The 22,187-nt window shown below is 36.1% G+C and overlaps 2 protein-coding genes across 15 annotated transcripts in view; one reads left to right on the forward strand and one right to left on the reverse strand.

Moving 5' to 3' along the window:
- Positions 1-6,571, reverse strand: part of LOC124637880 (fibrosin-1-like protein) — a 50,257-nt gene extending 43,686 nt beyond the window's left edge. For 7 of the 12 annotated variants that reach the window (XM_047174612.1, XM_047174606.1, XM_047174611.1 and 4 more), the window contains exon 1: positions 5,975-6,570. In XM_047174612.1, coding sequence (XP_047030568.1) covers positions 5,975-6,214 — 240 coding nt within the window. In that variant the 5' untranslated portion in view covers positions 6,215-6,570. Of the gene's footprint in view, positions 1-5,974 lie in introns of all 12 variants that reach the window. The other 5 variants (XM_047174617.1, XM_047174610.1, XM_047174607.1 and 2 more) reach the window with 2 other exon arrangements.
- Positions 6,572-6,580: 9 nt separating this feature from the next.
- On the forward strand, positions 6,581-14,317 carry LOC124637883 (vitamin K epoxide reductase complex subunit 1). Of its 3 annotated transcripts, none has more exons than XM_047174626.1 (4): positions 6,581-6,719; positions 9,249-9,421; positions 12,424-12,521; positions 14,027-14,317. In XM_047174626.1, exons 2-4 carry the CDS (start codon positions 9,255-9,257, stop codon positions 14,227-14,229), a joined length of 468 nt encoding a protein of 155 aa, XP_047030582.1. In that variant the 5' UTR covers positions 6,581-6,719; positions 9,249-9,254; the 3' UTR covers positions 14,230-14,317. The 3 variants fall into 3 exon arrangements, with proteins under 3 accessions (XP_047030582.1, XP_047030581.1, XP_047030580.1); XM_047174625.1 differs by having other exon boundaries at positions 6,623-6,724; XM_047174624.1 differs by lacking the exon at positions 6,581-6,719 and adding an exon at positions 8,296-8,490.
- The last annotated feature ends 7,870 nt before the right edge of the window (positions 14,318-22,187 follow it).

Here is a 22,187-nt window from a genome sequence, read left to right on the forward strand (position 1 = left end):
CAGTCGGGAGTGTTCTTAGCTATGTTTGGTGGAAATCGGTTCAGGTCTTCAAGGTCATCAGCTCGTTTGATAGGTGTGATAGGAATGTTACACGCTCAGTTTACTTGCAAGTATATGTGGGATCTGAAATTTGAAACACTAATGTCTTTTGGAACCACTGAGCTGGTCTGCTGTTAGGGCACGAAGGTAGGAGACGTAACCCTGAACTGCCTTTTAGTAAACCCATCGAGTTTGGGCTCGTTGAATTTGTCTTGACGAGTTCTCTTCATGTTTCTGATTGACGAGAACCTGATGCTGGAAATGGGATGTGGCGAATGAAACCCTGGAATGCTGGAATGAAACGGATAAACCGATTTATATTTTTGCTGAAAATCTAGAATGTCCAAAGGTTAATCTTCATTGTTTCTCAATCTGTGCAATTCTCCCAGAGCCAGTTTGTCATGAGGATTGTTAAACAGCTTCCTTTGGCCGAGATCGCATATAGCGACCCCATCTTAAGATAAAATAAATTAAATGAAAGAAGGAAAAATTAAGGAGCTCCTTTAAAAAGCATGAAATAAAATTAAATTATAAATTTAAAAAAACCCCCGACCCAAAAAAAGTACGCAATAATTATGACAAAAGGTTAAAAACGCTAAACCCTATAAAAAGCAAAAAATAACTTTTAACACTACGTAAACTAAATTTTGACGTGTCGGGGGACCGCTTTTTACCTTCATAAATACTTACATAAATCAAATGATACTTACCTAATTACAACATTCGTTAAAAAAAAAACACGTATCTAAAGTAATGAATTAGAGCGGTCCCCCGACACGACAAAATTTAGTTTACGTAGTGTTAAAAGTTATTTTTTGCTTTTTATAGGGTTTAGCGTTTTTAACCTTTTGTCATAATTATTGCGTACTTTTTTTGGGTCGGGGGTTTTTTTAAATTTATTTAAATAAGCTTGTCATGTAAATTTTCGAAATTGGTAAGTGCTATTTGAAATACTGAGAATATATTTCAATTACGCGAAGTTACGCTTTCTTTGAGTCAAACTTTTCGTATCATTTTCAAAGGGAGGCACTTTTCGGCAGTTCACATTCTACAGTTAGTAAATATTGCTTGCAATATTGCATGGTACACTGAAACTTTCAGAGTTTGGAACTATGAATATGATTTTGTAAAGATGGTCCGTCTTGGTAAATACAATTTAAATTAAATACAATAATATACACTTGTAAGTTATTTATGTAAAAGGTTTACGTACGTCAAATATTTAGCAAGTTTAGATGGATCACCTTTAGACGATCAGAAGAATTGTAATTATAATAATTGAACAGTAAAAAATCATTGATAACTGATGTAGTCGATAACTGTGTTGTATAATCACGTCTAAGAGAATAGTTTAGTTTGATAAATAAATGCATGACATCTAGCAACATGACGGACTACTATCTGCCATGGCAGTCACAAGTCAAGAAGGTACCTATCTGGTAACAATCAACGCATTATCAGCTAACTAGGGTCAAGGTCGAGAATGTCTGTAACGTCGGGTCATCGGCGGCTCGGTCAATTTGTATAATTTACTACCCACCTAGTGGTGAACTACTATGATGAAATAGGTAGACTTCTAAGTAGTCGTAAATGCCACTTTTAACACGATTTATTTCATAGTTAGTTATTTCGTCAATAGCAGGCAATGTCTAATAAAGTATGAATGGGCAAGCCGTGTTTACGAAACCAAACAGCCTATTCATTGCCTACACAACAAAGTTATTTGGTTTGTTACAAGTACAAACATAACTAATAATCTTACATCACCGTACCGCGCACTCGAATCAGAAATCAAGTTGGCCTAAATAAAAGCTAAAACGTGGTTTCATTGAGTGGCAATAAAAGCGAAACGATGTAGTTTAAACTTTACTCAGGTAAGTATTTATGTCACAACGTGCTAACATTGTGCTCAGGGGAATACTACAAGGGGATGGGTCAAAGGGGTGTTGGCGTGCCCGAGACATCGGTGCTCCCGGCCATTGTGGCTTGTCTTCTAAGGTGAACAATATTGATTTTATAAAAAACGTGTGGACTTATCAGAGTGCATTACTACACGATACGTGCGTTTAACTTATTATCCTTTTATCGCATTTTATTGTCTCGGCCAAGTGGAACATGACATGTTCGTTAAAATACATGTATAATCTTGGGCAGTAATGAGTTTTTCGGATAAATATTCTGCTATCCCCTAATATTACAATACACTTACGTATTTGCCATAATAGTTATAAGCTATACCAAAATAAGAATGGCGTAATTTTATTGATGAGGTACCCACTTTTGATAAGCCGTAGTACTTGAGGAAAGCTTGAGATAACGATGAAGAGAACTAATTTGTTTACAAATTACCTACGTAGGTGAATCCCTTTGTCAGCCCTGTGCCGAAATTTCGCAGATTAGCAATATTAATGTTTATTACTTTGAGGTTGCTAACTTTGAGTTTGTAGTATGTTGGCACTTAATACTTGTTTGTGTCACGTTAAACATTACGTATGTTTTTAATGTAGCTTGTTTATTGCCTATTTGTAAGAAAATACTCTTTAAATACATAGAGTATAAATTGAATAAAAATTCTTTAAAGCAATTTGTCTGTAAACTGTAAAGTATATTTTCAATGTAAGACTGCGAAGAAAATTAATTCCAAGCAGGCGTCCTTCGGCAAATCCGATGTCTACGATATTTCACGCTTGCTAACTTCTTCATCAAATTTTTCTCGATCGCTTATCAGGTAGATGGACCTTATCAAACTTTTAAAATTCACTTTTATTATTTTTGATATAATTTCTTAAGCATCAATATTTTTTCTGTTTAGTGTCGAAGATAACTTTTCTCCTGTATATTATTATTGAACTTCATATAAGAAACCCATTCCTTTTTCTCCTAAATAATAGTTTAATGAATAGGGGAGTTGGAATCTTAATCTTTGTATTATAATTGACTTATGTTTCGTATACTACATAGACTTGTGCAAAATTTTGTAAGAATTCGCTAGCTATTTATTCTTTGCCAAATCCTACAGGAAAATGTTGTTAAACTAATGTGTTATTATTACAAATTAATATCGTGGACATAATGGTGTTACGAATTACGTTAGAGTTATGAAGTGAAACACTTTTTACCATTTTTTAGAAGGCAATCAATCCTACTCGTACCGTGGGAAAATAATAAGTTAACACCAAGGTAATCGTTGATATCGAGAGCCGATCGTAGCTCAACAGGCGACAGACGACATCGTCACGCTCGACTGTTTTATCCGCTTAACTGTACATTTCAACCACCATAAATGAGATTTGAATAACTTTAAGACGATAAATTATATAGGTAGGTAGCTGTTTCAAAGAGATTATGAGATTTTGATGTATCAGCAATTATGGGTTTACTTTTAATCACAAACAAAGCAAAAAATATTTAATTACACGAGATTGCTAGGGCGATTACATACACGCATTTCAAATTAATGTAATCGACAGATGTGCGTTGATAACTTGCAATATTGCAAATTAATTATACTTAATTTAACAATTGACTAGCTTAGCTATCTTGATAACATATCGATTCCAAAAATATTTAATTATATGTGTGTAATAACTGGCTATTAAGAGCACTAAAGTATTTTGTACTTTTTAGTACTAGATAGGTGAATGGCCACTTTCTTTCCGTTTTATTAATAAAACAGAGATAAAACGCGATAAACTCTGACCAAAAACTGGAATGTGTAATGCACCTTTAATCTAGGAAGCTCAAAATTAAAATAAGAAAACATATGAAATAGTGCTTCAACAATAACCTTACGCTTTTCGAGTTTAGAATTCAGTTCATTCCCCAAGTCAAAAGAATAACTCAGATTCATTGTTATTACAGTAGTGTTATCGTGAAATCGGTCCTACATTTTACGAAATCAAACGCCTGAATATGAAAATCATTTCAGTTTTTACGAACGTTATCGTATTCAGGCCGTTGTTGTATCAATTCGTAAGCAAATGAATTAGATTTGCTACATAGCGTATACTTACATAGTTTAAAATCTTAGTTAACATGCATTGGTGAATAGTTTATATATACATCAGTTTGTTGGATTTATTTACATAATCCGAGGTCCGAGTGTTCCTAGGTATCGAACTATTTCTTTAAACAGACTTCTTACAAATGTGTAGGGGGTATTATGATTTTCAAGAAAAAGTTAATATGACGGAATTACTCGTAACTAAATAGGCACGACAGTTACGTAGTTACTATTTACCTACTACTAGTTAATTACGTTTTTATGTTAGTTGCCAAGTTCCTATTAACGTAGGGTATTTTGTTTGCTAAAATCTTTACGTCATTAAGATCATATAAATCATTATTTACATTAGATGCCTACTTACTTCTTGCGTTATGAATAGATCATTAATGATCAATATTACGTATTTTGCTTTGACGTCATTAATGCATGGGTACCTATTTGCTTAATTTTAATACAGTGATAGTAAGCTATATTTTTATGACATACTAGCTTCTGCCAGCGGTTTCACCCGCATCCCGTGGGAACTACTTCCCGTACCGGGATAAAAAAGTACCCTATAGCCTTCCTCGATAAATGGGCTATCTAACACTGAAAGAAATTTTCAAATCGGACCAGTAGTTCCTGAGATTAGCGCGTTCAAACAAACAAACAAACAAACTCTTCAGCTTTATAATATTAGTATAGATATAAATTAAATATTAAATCAATACTTACTTCTGCCTGCGGTTTCACACGAGTGCCGAGTGAACCACTTCCCCCACGTGGATAAAAGTAGTTTGTGTATTATTATGATTTAAATAAGCTAGGTACCTACGTCGTTTTTGCGAGAAGAGGTAACAAACATACATTCATAAACTTTCGCAATTATAATATTATGATTATTATACGTACCTAGTAGAATTAAGAAATTCTTGGGGTTACGAATTGTTATCAGTTGTAGTTAGGGTACCTACTCGATACTAGTATCGAGTACCTACATCAGACAAAAAAACACGTAGGTATAAACAATTCTAAGTAGAAATTGCATAAGCAGTGCACACATGTGGTGTATTAAATAGGAGCAAAGGAACCTGTTCAGGCCTATAATATACGCGCGCGCCGCTCCAACGAGCCACAAACGGCAAGCCTGTCACCATAATTTAAAACGATAGCGGGGAATGTAGTTTTATTGTGCACATACGAGACTTCAACGTACACAACATATTGCCATTCGAGGACGGCGCGATAAATGAGCACAAACGAGCGAAAGCCACTTAGACCAAATTTACACTTTGTGGGAGACCGCGGCTGCACCTCGCTTGCCGAGAACGGCGCTCTGCGATCCGACAGGCGCGCCCGTCGACAGTCAGCTGCTCACTACATAATACATAACCGCTAAATACTCCTATAGATAATACAACACTCCATGAATACAGGTTTTATTTTTATCCAACTATAAAAAGACCTACTTTCATTTACGTAAATAACAACTAAATTTCACTATCTGCTTTTTACACGCAGGGTTCATTCGTTGGGTCAATGCACTTCCGAGGCGACGTCCAAAGCGATTACAGAGCGCCGTTTTTTATAATGGGATACAAGAAAAGTGAACATCCTAGTAGACTTATTATATTCTAGCTCTAATATTTTTAGTTAATCTACATACTTTGGTGGCAGCAACAGCATAAAATGACGACAATATGTCGTCATCACGTTACCAGATAATTATCCAATTTTTGACATATACATGAAGAGGATAATTGCAAGGTTGTTATGCTATTATGCAAATGTAAACAACCTTTAGTGGCTCTTTCGCAGTATATAATTTGTATATAAAGGCTCACACAAGGCAATAATATTAAAATATGCATAGGTATGTACTGCTTGTCACTTTGTTATCAAGATCATAAAATTTCCAAAACAGGATTTGGTTTTGGATAGAGTACTCACCTCAAGATCTTCATATGTGCGAAATGCCATTATGGCGAAACCATCGATGATGTCCTCTTCTCCCAGCGGCTCCCGCGACTTCTTCCTCCTGGCAGGAGGACGAGGCGGCTTCTCTCTCGTGGGAGACTCGTCCTCGCCGCTGTCTCCATCCTTAACTTTGCTCTCTCGCTGTGCTTGCATGCGCTGTGCCCGCTCCCTTCGCCTATTTCTCTGATTGCGCTGCTTCACTTCGTTTTCCATCGTTCACACATTATTCGAAACACCCGACCACCGTGCTTCACTACACTAAAGTCCGCACTGCACTTTTATCACACATGGTTATCCGTTGTTTCTACGCCGCGTTATTCAACGAAATACAAATCTTGCACTCAGAAAAAGACACTGGCCGTTTCCAATGGCGGATCGTACACCGTTGCCGCATTGCAAGTAAAATGGCCGCGTAGCACTCCACGGGCTGCTTTCTTTCACATTCACGTAAACGGAGGCATTATTCCACTTAAACTAAAACATACTACCATATATTTTAACAAGAACTACGACAATAATACGATAAATTAACTTTATACATTATTCTCTGTGTTCAGAATCAGTCAATAGTCAATACAATGAAAGGTGTTACACGACGCCAACGCTGCGTTGCGGTCGCGATGGTGAACTAAAAACGGTACTGCCAACCTAAAGCGCAGACATTCCGCGATACTGGGCGTCATTGGCAATGTGGCGCTTGGTCGTACTCTTCTAACGGGTGAGGTTGTCTCTTTTTTTGACTCAAATATTATTATCAAATCGTTGTTATTTAGCTTGTAAACGTTTATATTAATTACTTTTAGAATAATATAAGATTGGATCTGTTTATATTCATGTCGTAGATGCAATAATTTCATTAGTAGATATTGCAATCCATAATACTGAGGATACGTCTGATTTTGATTCTTTATGTTGGCATTTGGTGATTTTGTTTGGAATAGAAGTTTCCCAACAATTAATACTCTGTGGAGTAGTGATTAAATTTCTTATAGGTGGATTTTACTGATCAAATAAAAATACTATGCACTAAACTATGTAATCGTATAACACACGAAGTATTTTTTGAAAAGAGCTAGTTTAATGAAGTTTTAAATGTGATTTTGACGTTTTGGCGATTGATAGGTTTCATTCACGGAATATTTTTTTGATTATCTGTGATATTATACAGCATGTAGTGTATGCGCCAAGAAGTTTGGATTAGATTAATCTGATTAGTTAGATTTTTGTTCTAACGGTATTAATCAGTACCTTTAAGAATAAAAAATAAAACTTGAATTCAGTAAAAAAATGCTTTTATTTGTTAAATCTTGCTTCCTGTATATAAGTTATATAAAAAAATATGAGAGTAAAAGTTGTAATTACTTCTGATTTGTATAAAAAAGAAAACAAACCTATAAACAGAATATCATTTACTTGGTTCTACCATCTGGGTGAAGCTAGATTATCCAATTGTTTATTTCTACCAAATTCGGAGGAAATATTAAATGTTATTTCGTTGAACTAATCTAGCGAGATATGCTGTTTATCCTGCTCACTGGGCCGAGTAGTAGGTATATGTAAAATTTAATAAATGGCACCGAGGGTTATCGGCTTGACATTTTTGAGTACGCGGGCCTTTTGAATCCGATTAAAAATTGAAGTTACTATATATTACGTTACTAGAGTTTTTATCTTTTCCAGTCGGTTCTGGCAAACTTTCTCACCGCTTGAATTTTGGAGGAGAGAAGAAAATATTCGAAATAATTTAGCTAATACCTATGCTATTATTAAATTGAACTTCTGTTATTAAGTATAAACCTAGGCTTTATGCAGACTAGAGCTTTGCACTATCCCAATGGGATTGCCTCGTAGGAATGCCAATGACGGTGATCAACGGAATGTGGGTGTACGGTACCGACATTATGCATCTGCCTATGATGCGTGACGCTTAAGCTATGTAAGTGCTCATATAATGGTGACTATGAAACTGATCCTGCAATTTGCGACAGGTATAAATTATCTTCCTTCACGTCATTTTTACATCAAGCTAACAAAGTAACAGCGCTTGCAGCTGAACTTTATATTTTGTCATCATTAATAAAGTTAATACATAATAAATTAATAAATTCATATATTGACACTCCTGTTTGATTTGTTTGTATTTTTATTATAAACTCAATCATTATAACAAACATCTTCCGAACCAGTTTGCGGCGGGCGGCTAAAGTTCATAGTACGTTAACGGCGTGTGAATAAACTTACGTACTTGTAATTATGTATAAAATACCTACTTTATCACAAGAAAACGTTGTTATAGATTCAGTTGAGCTTAAGATATTATGAAAGGAACTCGTGTGTTATCAACTCTAAACGCGATTAAGATTGCCGTCGGTATGACACTGTTTACGTAAACATAAATTAACATTAAGTGTTACATTATCAACAGAATTATCTATTCGTAGCGTGCTTGGACATTGATTTTGTGTGACTTATCGGGCTATGCAATTAAGGTATGTTGATAGTGATTATTAATAAGAACACATTTTGAGTTAATCATTATGTATCTTAATCTACTGGCCAGTTCGTGAATGCCAGCTTAATAAAACGATGTTGATAATTGCATAATGATATTAACAACGAGTTTTTTAGTTACCTTCAGTGCTAATTTGTATGTAAATTCGTTATTATTTAAGAACATTTTGCGAGCAGCTTTTCGAGTGCTAACACGATTAGTGTTTAATGCTATAGTGGTTTTATGCTAATAAAACGTTAGACCTCCGACGGGGCCTGCATTGTTTATTTTCTTTTAAAATTTTATACCGCACCGCTATAATGCCGCGTGTACACGAAGGGGTGGTGAAACGGACCTAGGACTAAACGGCGTGTTTTTTGTTTTTATTTTTTAACCGCTGTTGCTGTGTAGAACATGCGGCCTCCCCTTTAAAATAAAACTTGATATATGACGCAAAAGAACTTGTGATTTAATTTGGGAAAACGTACACTACATAAAGTTGAAGAACATATGGATATCAATTAATGCATAGATTGATAGTGCATCTTCAAGTATTTGTTCAAAGCGCTGGATCAGACAGGAATGAAGATCTATTGGATCTTAATCAAATTAGAGTTTAGAGGAAACTGACAAGTCTAGCACCCCGTGAAACTTGAAAAGAAAAACGAGGGTTATCTATTTCAGAATTCCCCCACTGAAATTCAGAGACTTCATCATATTGCCTATTAATAAATACATATCTTCTTATTTTTCTAGTTAACCATGAAGGCGAAATCCCTGGATCGCGTGATCGTGCTCACCAGCATAGCTGGCATCCTGCTGTCCACGTATGCTTTGTACGTGGAGATGGCGATAGAAACACACCCTGGGTACAAGGCCCTTTGTGACATCTCGGAGTACGCCAGCTGCTCTCGAGTTCTTTCTTCAGAGTAAGTTAATTCACGTAAGATATTAAAAGTGCCCCGCTATTAATATTTTCCTGTGACATTTGGATAGGGAAAACATGCGTTCGGGTTTTGCCAAAAATATATACTAAGCAAGGTATGTAGGAAACTCCACTCTTAATTACCTAAGTATGTGTAGCTGAAAATTAATGAGTAATTTAGAGGAATATTTTCTTTCGAATCAGATTTGAACGAAGGTGTAATTACTATAAAAGGTAAAATTACCATTGGTAATAAAATATCACCTTAAATGGAAACCACAAGACGAAAAATTATGCTCACAAAAGCTTCACTGACAGGTGCGTCAATGAGTAACATGTTTTTGATAAATGCGGTATTACGTATGCATGCACCTATATTTTTTTTTACCTTTAGTTACCAACCGCAAGCAAAAAAAAACTAAGGATTATTACACTACAGAATTATAATTTCCTAAAATGTTTTTTTTGTTTGTGTTAATTTACACACAGCGTAGGTATATGCAGCGGCGGCCCTAGCCATTGCGAGGCTACGTGCGGCAGGTCTATGCGAGGCCCTTTGTCCTACGTGAAAAGTATGTGTTGCGAAAGTAGTAGTTAGTTTTAATAATTTTAAGCCTCGAAAAACTGCTTTTTCGATATGAATATTTTATTATTCGAATTCTCAAGACTATTTCGGTAGTGGGATAAATTTCAGTTAAATTATTTTCTAATATATATTTCAGCACCGAGATAATATTCAGCTCTTCGTATAACCTATTCAGGGCCGTCTCTAGCTCATGTAGCGTTCGGGTGCAATCATGACAAAAGCGCCCCCTATGTATTGAAAGATTGTGACTTGAGTAGTTCGAACGTCGTAAATAAGAAGGTTCATACGGAAACTAGGAGTTGTTTTCTTGTTAATAAAAGGACTTAAAAGCGGCGCTACCGTCTAGGTTCAGTTAAAAAAGGATCGATGAAAAAATAAATCAAGTAAAATTTTGAACTTTGGGTCACTAAAGCACCTAAACTTGTATAATAAACAACAGTGCAAGGTGAAGTCGCGAGCGTAGCGAGCGCGAAAATTTTGAGGTTTGGGTCACTGAAACACCTAAACTTGTTGTATAACAAACAGCAGCGGAAGGTGAAGCCGCGAGCGTAGCGAGCGCGAAAATTTTGATGTTTGGGTCACTGAAACACCTAAACTTGTACAACAAACAGCAGTGGAAGGTGAAGCCGCGAGCGTAGCAAGCGCGAAAATTTTGAGGTTTGGGTCACTGAAACACCTAAACTTGTATAAGAAACAACAGTGGAAGGTGAAGTCGCGAGCGTAGCGAGCGCGAAAATCGTAGTTTTGGGACATAAAACTACTCTAATCAAGTTAGAAGGAAAGGTACTGCGAAGTGAACAGTCGCGAGCGTAGCGAGCACGAATTTTTTAAATTGTTTGTTTAAGGACTCTCAAATTAAACTCGGAATTAAGCACAAATAAAAAGAATTCGTGACTGGATCGAGAGCCAGTGGTTTTTGTTACTTTGGTGCCAACTTTTTGTTAAATTGAGGACTCAAAAAGTAAACGCAGAATGAATTAGAAGTAAAGAAAAAATGCACATTTTTTTTCTTGGACCAGATTTATATTTTTTAATAATATTTTTTTTTTATATTAGTGTGGGTTGTAGCGCGAGGCCCCCCCAAGCGCGAGGCCCTGTGCGATGGCACAGTTCGCACACCCCTAGGGCCGCCACTGGGTATATGTACGATATTTGTTAATTTTGACATCATTATGTAGGAACATTTTAATCAATTAATAGCACAGATAGATAAGGGTCAAGTACAGAAGTGTTTGGAACAAGGAAAATGTTGTCAGCTTCCGAACTTGCCATACCCTTTTAATTTACAGATATTTAAAATGTTCATGTTTTCTTGTTCAGTACTGATGTTAGATGATCAAGTAAAGTATAGATAAATAGTTGTCTACGCGTTTTCAAATGCAGAATTTTGTTCCTATATTATAACTACATTCAGTGCCGGTTTTAACTCTAACAGCGCCCTGGGCGAGATTTCTACGGCGCCCCCCAACAGCAATTCAAACCCATACGAAAAACAGAAACATCATGTAATGCGCGAATTTTTTTGAATAGTTAACAAGACAAAGCAAAAATTACGTAAAATATAGCCCAATTGTACATAAGTTATTGCTGGTTGGTGAATGCAAAAACACGGGTACTTAGCTTCTAATTGCGCGAGCGAAGCGGGCGCGAAATTTTTATTATATTTCAGAACTCAAAACAAAAATTACTTATAATGTAGCCCAAACGTACATAACTCTTTGTTGGTGTTAGCGCCCATGTATTACAATTTTGGGACTTAAAGTAGTATCGTAAATAAGAAAGTTCATATGGAAACTAGAAGTTACTTTTTTATTAATAAAAGTACTTAAAACAACGCTACCTTTTTGCTAGGGTAGACTAAAAATTTTGAAAAATAAAAACAACTGTAAAGTGAAGCAAGCCCTACAATTTTTTAGTTTTGAATCACTAAAAGTCCTAAACATATCTATATAATAAAAGGCAACTGTGAAGTGAAGAAGCCGCGAGCGAAGGGAGCGCGAATTTTTTTGAGTATTGGGACCTTGAAAGTAGCTATATGTGATAAAAAATGTAAGTGTAAAGTAAAGAAACCGCGAGCGAAGCGAGCGCGAATATTTTTCAGTTTTGGGACATAAAAGTACCTAGTGTTTGTTCGAGAATTTCTCAAATTTGACGCAGAATTAAAAACAAATTAAAAGAAACCGTGACTGGATCGACAGTCAGCTTCAAATTTCTTGGTCCAGGAGCGTACCACGGCGCCCCTGAGCCCGCGGCGCCCGGGTTATTCGCACACCCTGCACCATAGGTTAAGATGCTATCCATATCAAATAAAATCTAAAATCAAAAGTCATTTATTCAAAGTAGGCTGAAAATCAGCACATAAACTTCTACTATACTGTAACGGAACAAAATATGTATATTAAATACAATATTTCTTCCAGGTTCTCAAAAGGATTTGGATTGCTACCGAAGGAGTCTTCGCTTGAGATCCCCAACTGCATTTACGGAATCGTCTTCTACTGCCTCATAATATTTTTAAGTAAGTACATAAACTTATCATTGCGTTTAATATACTGACCGTATTTTCGCTTCGCAGAATTTCACAATAAAGCTTGAATAAAATTAACGACGTTAACCCACTCATTCAAACATCTGCGTGAAATATCTAAAGCACATTAATGCAGTCGTTTTTCTTAACATCTAGCCGAAACCAATAAAAATTTAAACGCTATCAACTTTTACGACGCTTAGATGAAATCCGACGATAAAGCTGTCATTTATACAGAAAAGAAGGAATCAATCAACTTCGCAATTAATTAAATAAAGATGTCAACGTTATAAAGCTGTTTATAAGCACGTCTTAATATAGTCTCGAGCCAGCTGCTGTAGGCGGCAATAGTTGCGTAAAAACTGTTTCCACAATTGGACGTATTGAATTTACGAGCTTTGCAGCTACTTGTAATTACAATCGCGATGCCAATAATCGACATGGCATTACGATGCACCGTCGCCGCGTCGTCGGCGTCGCTCGGCGGCGTGCAATTCGCACATCAATGCGGTTCGTGGTTGCCTTGCCGGCTTCGTGACTTTACCACGAGAAAAATATTGCGAAACCCCGCTTGTGCTCACTCTAAGCTTATTTGGTAGCTCACGAGCCGTGAATAACTGTTATCGTAATAGGCTAACATTGGTACACACTCCTGGGAAGTGCGAAATGTTACGTGCCAATGTGATTTACACGTTTAGGGAAAATACACTAGCAACAATTTGAGCTTGTTAGTACCATTTTATCACAATTACTAGAGTTGCGATAACTGAATGTAAAACGCAACTTAATTAACGTTTGTGCTTAATCAGAATTTTGTAAATGTCTACCACTCTCAGTGAGGTGAATACGAAAGTCGAATTTGAATTATTTAATATTCCCAATAGCATTAAAGTCTATAACAATAAAATGTTTCTCTATTTGAATATTTAGAGGGTTTGCGTGAGCTTTTATTGCTTCGCTAAAATGTTAATTCCGTGAAACACGCTCGTAAATGCTCGGAATTGTAGTGGGCATTGTGTTATTTCAGTCTGATATTGAAATAAGCCACAGTCGCTTTGTTTGATCTCTTTTGTTGTGTTGAGTGCTCATAATCTGTCATTGTAATTGCTCTATGCTTGATTTGATTTTATGAACCATAAAATATTGTTACAGGAACCTGTAATTATGATTTTCTAAGTTTAGGAACTGTGTTTAGTGCGCTATTACGAGCCATTTGAATTGCATAACGTATTATTTCCGGGGTAGGGTAACTTTGGGCGTTGGAAGGCAAAGGGATCTTTGATATAGATACGAATATTACGTATGTCATAACAACCTGGCACTCGCGGAAACTTTAACTAACTTTTAGTACTATCACTTATTTCCAATGGTTTTCAATATATTTCGTATCTATACCGAAAGGCATCGAAGTATTACGTCCGTTGATGTATTTCTCACGACTCAACATCTCAACCAGATAACGGGATCCTAACAAGCGTGTCTTATGTTTATTTCAGCTACATTTGATCAACTGCTGGTGGCCAGGCTGCTACTTCTAGTGACTGCATCTTCTATCCCCATGTGTGTGTACCTGGCCTATCTTCTGGCGTTTGTTCTACACGACCTCTGCATTGTTTGCGTGTCCACCTACATCGTAAACGGCGCCCTTACCGTCCTTGTTTACAAGAAAATGAAAGCGTTGACTGCTAAAAAAAAGTGAAATGATACCTACCTCAATTTTCAAAATGTTATGGCTGTTTTAATACCTCAAAATGCATTTGATGTTATAAAATAAAGAGCTGTTAATACCTGTTTTATTTCAATGTTTACCTGCAGCTAAATCCAACTTTCAACGTTAAAATCACAGTTTTACAATCCGGCTGAACTGCGAGCATGCGTCGGCGAGAAAAGTAAAATACAACTTAGGTAACAGAATGCACTCAACCGCGCGTTGAATACCCGATGTGCGGAATAGAGTGTTTATTTTACAACTTTAGTTTGTGATTTTACTCGACTATCGTTGAGAGGAAAATATGAAGTAGATATACCTTGTTCATTATTTGATTTGAATGCTATAAAGCCTTTCAAAAGTTACAGTGTATAAATTATAGATTTATGAAAAGTGGTTGATTTGAAATAGGTATTTATGAGAAAATATATATTGGGTTTCGGTGCATTATATTTAGTCTCAGATTTATGGTACGCCCAATTCTCCGCTAGTTTTGAAGATAGTAGAAGCATATCAGGATATAATTGAGTATTACCAACCAATCGTCCCCTAATCTAAATTTAAAATAGATATCTTTGTATGTACCTAGGTATAATAAAAACCTTATTTTTGAAATGATTTAGATTTCAGTATGAAACTTTGGTTTATCCAATTTAAAAGCTGCAAATGCAACGCAGACCGTAGGAGGGGTCCTACGGTCTGCGTTGCATAATTTATTTGGGTAATAACTTGTCTATTTTATGAAGGTATCTAGCCTTAAACTGAGCAAGAAAGACTCAGACGGTCGGGATTAGGGTAGTTCTTTGCCTCACGGACCGAATTTAAATAGGAATCGATATCTTGTTACTTTTTCTTCTCTTAGAAGAGTATTTACTTTTCTTTATTTACTCAGATTTATATAACAACATGTTTATTAGTTGTAACGACTGCTGCATTGTCCAAAGAAATCAAAAACCATACTAAATTCCTTCTATTTATGCCTCCGAGAAAAGCCACATCTCTGTTTTAAAGTGGAGTACCTTTCTGATTCATCCGACCACTGGAACTCAGTAGCTTGACACCATTTGTTTATTTCCTTACCATGGTTAGAATTTGTTGCTATTTAGCGGTCCGCTACATAGCTTTAACCTCTCGCCAAATCTGCGGTCACATTTAACTGTGCTCCTCCAAGCTCGGCGAGGGTAATTTGAGCCAAGATTCCCGTTTCTCTTAGAATTAGGTAGGTACTTTATGCCTAACTATATTTATACTTCTTGGATAGACTGGTAACATTAGGGTAAACTAAAGAAGTGAATATTTAAAAAATAAAATAGAGGTCAAAGAAACGATTGTTTTTCATGAAGTACTTTCTCAGTATTTTAAATGTTTATAGTTTTATCTATACTAGACCAATAGATACATTAAACAGGCTATAGCTCGATTAACTAATCGCCCGATACAAGTTGTGTGACCCCCCTGCCCGCAGAACGGCAGGTTACCTGCGTTTCTCCTACCAAGACAGGTGAATGCAGCTTATGCAGCTACTTTCACTAATTATTTAGTACAACATCGTATGCGTTGAAAATAAATTACATATGACACAACCCTAATTCCGGGTCATGATTGCAAATAGCGGATAAGTAGCAGTCGTTGAAATCAAAGTTACTCCTTTAGTTTTTTTGCCGATTAATAATGAGGTTTCGTGAGTTGGTAGGTACCTACTTAATTAGTATTAATGTGAAGATTTATTACACAGGTCTAAACGGCTAATTGCGGTCATTAATTACGACAAGGCTCTATTATTCTTTAAATTATTAGTCAATTACATTGTATTAAGTACTCAGTAACTTATTTATAGCAATTTTATTGTTTAGCTCTTGCTTGAATTGCATAATTTAAGTTTAATTCCAAGTTTCTTACGTAATTCCTATAATTATATTATAGTAAGTTCTACCTTATTTAAACTATGATAGTAGGTACAGGTACTACGAATATTTATCGTCAATGATAAATTCATTAACAATCAAAGGCACTAGAAAAGTTTAAAGTATCAGTTCACTACAAAGTTCTCCTGTGTTCAGGCAAAACATCATTACAATGTAAGTAGCACCATCTATTGGCGAATAGTAGAAACAATTGACTTGGTTTGATGCCATCTGTTGGCGAGAGGACGTAACTTAGCATTACAAAAGATGGCGCTGTTCAGCAGGTGTATTTATTTTTAAAACCACAAAAAATATGAAAACGGATTATTTAATCCGTTTTCATATTTTGATGTGACGTGATATAAACCCAAATTTGCTGCCTTAACTATGTGGTTAGGATCTCAGTAGCTTCCAGTGCTTTCACGGACGATACCACAGTCCTATTGAACGAACAAACTCATAGATTTTACATGAATACAAAGGATCCATCGAATACGATCATCAATATTAAAGAGATGCAAACCAACATTTTCTATGAACATTGACTTACCCAGGTAAGTAAGAGAGGACTACACCAGGAAACTGAACGACCTTACTACAATTTTAAGTTAAGCAGGTGCTGAATACCAACGAATTGTAGCGTGTACTGCAGTTTTACTCTGCCTTGGTCAACCATAACTGTCAGCAGTCTTAAAAGGAAGCACTATTATCCCTTTAGTGTCTTTGCAGACATTTCCTTGTCTAGCTTTACCGCAGACCTAAGTAGTATACTAACTGCGTACTGCTACAAGTCCTGGTGACGCAATGACAGTTACGATCAAAGTAAACTCCTTTTAGTGTCTCGCTAAGTTTACTTCTAATGGGTTCTTTGATACAGTCCCATAAAGTTAAGGTGACTTTCATTTCCTTTATAAGCTTCAGCAGCGTTTGTATTAGGTGCGATTAGCACATTTTTAAAGTCTAGTACACTGATAATTGTAGAGATATCCCATGTCCTCTTACAAGCACTTAAGCCCGTTAGCACGGTTGATGTTTTCTTGACTTATTTTTATTTTCCCTTACATAATTACAGACAGTTTCCTAAAAAGTTTTAAAGCCTCATTATTTGTTAAGCAAATTGATATTTTCTACCTTTGCAAAAACACAGAATAGCGACAAGATAGTCCGTCAGTGGTAACGACCTTTCATGAGGACGTACGCTTTGTTTGCAGACGATCAGATACAGCTGTCGCCTGGATGATGGGCCAAACGGACCGATTAAAAGCCACTGATTACGCGCAAGTAGCGAACATGAGGCATTTGACATTGTTCAAGAATGGCGAAGTCAAGAGCGCAGCGAGCTTTTGAACATTTCCCGACGAGATCATTTATTATGTTTTTGTGGTGACACGTTTCATACTCGTGCTTATCTTTTTTAATTTTGTTTAACGCACGTCTCGGATAACGTAGGCTTTACTTTATGCTGAACAAAAGAGGGCTGCGAAGAAAAGCAAAAATAATTCTTGGAATAAAAATGAAAATGGTCTATTTACCGACAACCAAAAACTATCTAAAAAAAAACCAGTATCAATCTTCACGTTCTTCTACGCTACTTAATTATCACTTAAATAAAATAGAAAAATGACTAATTCAGAATCAGTGGTACATTAATTCCTGTATGTTACAGTTCCATTGCAATAATATATGTTATTGTTCAATGGCAGGACACTGTACCAGAAGGTCTAGGCAGTGTAGGCAGACTCTGTAATGTTGTCAACTGTTCATCTTCAAAAACTGAGGTAAATAAGTCATATGCTTTTTGGAGCAGTGGGGTAAATAGCTGGAACGACAGGATAGATGGGTTGTGTAAATATCGATATGGCCAGAAAGATTGTAATTGTGAGATGACTGCAGATGAAGAGTATGAAGAAGAAAACAAGCTGCACCGACCCCAAATTAAATTAAGGAATAAAGACAGGAGGATGACGATAACATAGATAGAAGAGTAGTTGTTCCGTATTAAATGATTATGAAAATTTCCAACAATACAAGCCTATCTAAGAATCATATTCTTTATATCTCACAACACTTCTGTTACACACGCTTTAGTGGTAACAACATAAACTTTCGGCCATAAACTTGGCAGTGGGAGTGACGAACGAACAATAATACGTACCTACATAATTGCGAAGATAGCACCCGCCTTGTTGAGTCCCACGCTGCTTGTGCAATTATGTTATGTCGCTTCTTCACGCGGTTGTAAGCGCATAAATAGTCTCATTTGCAAGCTGGGGACGGAGGAATGTTTAGTAGTTTGGCGATATGACTTTATTGTCGCCTCGTAATGTGGAGATGTTACTGCCGGGGGATGAGATTGAATCACAGTATATGGGACTGGTACTAGTGTAAGTCTTTGGGTGACTGCCCCTGTGTGGTCGAAGTGATATGTTATAAAAATGGTAGTGGTAGTCTTGTGATTGGGTCTGTTTTATATGAATTGACTTACTATCATTATCATCTCAAATCTGCCAGATATTTTTATGGAAATTAATTGATAGATTTCGCATAGGCCTGTTCGGCACCCTGATTTATAGACTAGCTAGAGTTATTTTTTTGCTTCGCACTTTGAGCTTAAACATAAAAAACTTCGCCACACACTCAGCTATCTATTTTTAGATCATTGCTAGTTTAGCAGCTCTAATATGTTACCAATATTTGAATGTCACGTATGAAGTATGTAATTATGATAATAGAGTAGAACTACCGGTTCAGTGACTAACGTTTATAATATTTTTCTGCTACAAGTTGTTCCCAATTTGCACACAAAGACTGCCCACGCGCATCTGACTACGTTTTATTATCTGCCGTGTGTTTTGTTTACTCTGCTACATAAAAGAGCTATTAAACAGATTATAACCTCATGGCAGGAAAACTTATCTAGGTTGAAGTATCAAAAAGTTGATGCAGTTATCTATGTAGTTAATTTCTTGGAGCTTTTCAGCAAATAATTCAGCATCTTAAAGATGGCTTTGAGTAAGTATTAGAATTTCTTTAACTTTAATTATTTTATTTACTTAAGGATGCATACCGCTATTCTCTTTGGCATCTTTAACATACACAGTCCTTAGCCAGTGTACATTTGATCAAATTACTTTTCAAAACTCAGAATAAAATAAATATGTAAACGACTGCCACCAAGCATTGGACCTTACCTCGAACACACATTTCAAAGACATACCAAAACAACGTAACTGTCATAATCCAAATGGCGCTTCCATTTTTGGCGCACGATATTGACCTTCCAGCGTCGGCCTAGTGCAGATTGCACCATATAAGGAACTCTGGAAGTGCGACGTGTTTTTGGTATGACTACACAACTTAGTTAAGGACCCCTGTAGGCCATCGTTTGTGACAATAACTTGTTTATGCACGTGGGAGTAATGAGATCATTGTCATATACATTTATGAAGTGGTCTTGTATTTAGGCGGCTGTCAATTGTTTGAGGCGGAGATGTGATTGTGGCACTTGTTTCTGCTTTGTCACTGCTGTTAACGGTGCAATCGTTTTATGCAATATGGAGATTGATTCTGTTGATACACACACATATGTCTGTTTGTGACACATAGCTTAATAATCTTATGCTGTACAAGTAGTCCAGACTGAATATGGTAGCATTACATAGCTTTACCTCTTAGAGCAGCATGTTACAGCAATGCAACACAATATCGATTAAAACAAATAATTTATTCACAGTAATTATAGCCTTACATGACCAGCACCAGATAACCTAACGAAGGTTTAATGACTCAAAACGGATATTAGCAAACAGTTTAAATATTGCAATATTTTGTACTAACCTCGTTAATATTCACGTCCTACGAAACTAAAGTACTGGCTTAACGATGTTTATTATAATTTATACGAAACTCGATCAACGATAAGAGTTTATAGGAATTTGTGCTGAATGGCCTGGATTTAGTTGGTTCATAAAGCGGTTTGAGCGACGTGAACAGCCCACGCAAATCCAGGCCCAATGTAAATTGTAATGTTACCACAAGTCCTAATTTACTGAAATGATTATATACTGGTATTATACATTTAATCAGACATTAGATTTGGTAATTGAATAATTAATTGGCTGTAAAGTTGGTTCCAGTCAACTACGAAATTAATATTCGTACTGAAGTTGTTTCACTGAATTGAAATGCGTGCCAATTGACATGTACGGTTCTTGCACTTTGCAATTCAACTGTTTTGTTCCGTAATATATTAGTAAGTTTTAGCTGGTGTTCTCATTAACAATGACCGTCTTACCACAAAAACTTTTAAACGTCAGTTTATGCCTTGTCTAAAAAAATGTCAAATTATGACGTTGACAAAGGGTTCATTTTGCAGCCAAATTTTTTTTAGACAAGTATAAAACAGGGGTTTAAATTTTTTGTAGTAAGGCCATTAATGTCTTTCTTTATTGACCGTTTTTTAAAAACGTTCTGTGAATTAAACTTTTGAACTTGGAATCCTAGAACAAAACAGAAAAGCAAATATGGTTGATGTGATCCTGTAAAAGTATTATCACTTCATTACACAGGTAATACAGGTATGTTCTTTGCTCTTGAATTGTCCATTGTTAACAAATATCGTTATCAAACAATTTGCTTGATGTTGAATAAATCATTACATACCGATACTTGTTTGTTATACATTCTCTGATCTCTCTTTAATCGTTTCAGTGTGTGGTACTTGAATGGTAGCACAGATTTATTGAAATTGAATCATCTTGTTTAAAAATTACCAATATCCGATGTATCAAATTAAATTTATTAAAGAATTTCTGTAAAGAATTTGTCAGGTGTTGTAGGGAAGCTAATTTGTTAATGAACTCATACAAATCTATGGGTAAGCTTTAGATCGCATACAGAATAAGTTGATGGACCTTTAAAGCGCCGATTTAGCAGAAAGAAAAGTTAGCTTTTGAATTGGAAAGTCGATTAACCATTCGTAGAACAAGATTAATATGAATTATTTCAGGAAACCCTACTACATTTACAAACATCGTGGCCAAATGAACGGTTATGAACGAATACAAGGCAGCAATTAGGCCTTAACAGGTTGCAACGGCCCTAAGGTTGGGAGCCAATCAAGCGATTATAAATTATGTATGCATATCGGCCTGTACAATTAGTTAAAATTGCTGATAAAAGTGGGCCAGTGTATTTTGTAATTTGTGTAGCGGGATTACAGAGTTGTGAACTGAGCGGTATTTTTGTAAAGGGAATAGGATTTTAATAGTTTTTTTAAATTACCTACATGTTGTACTGTTAAGGTTTAGGTTCATTATACGGCTATCAAGCACTTACATTCTCTTCAGTTACGGTTAAGATACAACTTTAAAGAGAGAAACAGACTACAGACAACTACCACGAAAAAATGAACTGTATTTCATTCGACACGAATTCTGTGTCGACATAATCGAGCATTATTTTGGACCACCCTGGTTTTAAGACTCGAATAATGATCATTGTAATGCGTGTGAAAGTCGACCTGTCTCATATTTTGTGGAAACAACTGTCGATCGTTGTAAAAGTGACAGCCCTAATATTCGTGGGCGGTTTGCAAGGTTTGGCGAAGTGAAGTAGGCCGATTGGCATTTTCGATGGCACTTCTTACGTTGGTTGCAAATGTTGGCCAAACCTCCGATTAGCATTGGTTGTAGGAATGTTGGCAGCAACCTTTGCGATAAGCCTTGGAAGAAACATACTAGTACTTTCGTAAAGTAATGTAGGTACACACGTAGGTTAATATTCCGAATTTGTACTAAGGTATTAGTTTCCAATTCTAATAAATATTATGGAAAATTAAACCTTGATTATAAATTAGCATGAGTCATGGGTGTGTGGCCTTCTAATAATATCTACATATGTAATTATTTATTAGCGACCCGTATTTGGCCATAAAACGCAGTTTGAATTTAGCAAAACGTGAGACTGTTGCCTGTACAAATGCCAGTTTTGGCATCGTTAGACTCACCGAATGACTCTAATGGAAGCCAGTGACTAAAATAATGC

This window comes from Helicoverpa zea, chromosome 16 (assembly GCF_022581195.2).
Source record: "Helicoverpa zea isolate HzStark_Cry1AcR chromosome 16, ilHelZeax1.1, whole genome shotgun sequence".
In the NCBI taxonomy this organism is placed as follows: Eukaryota; Metazoa; Arthropoda; class Insecta; order Lepidoptera; family Noctuidae; genus Helicoverpa; species Helicoverpa zea.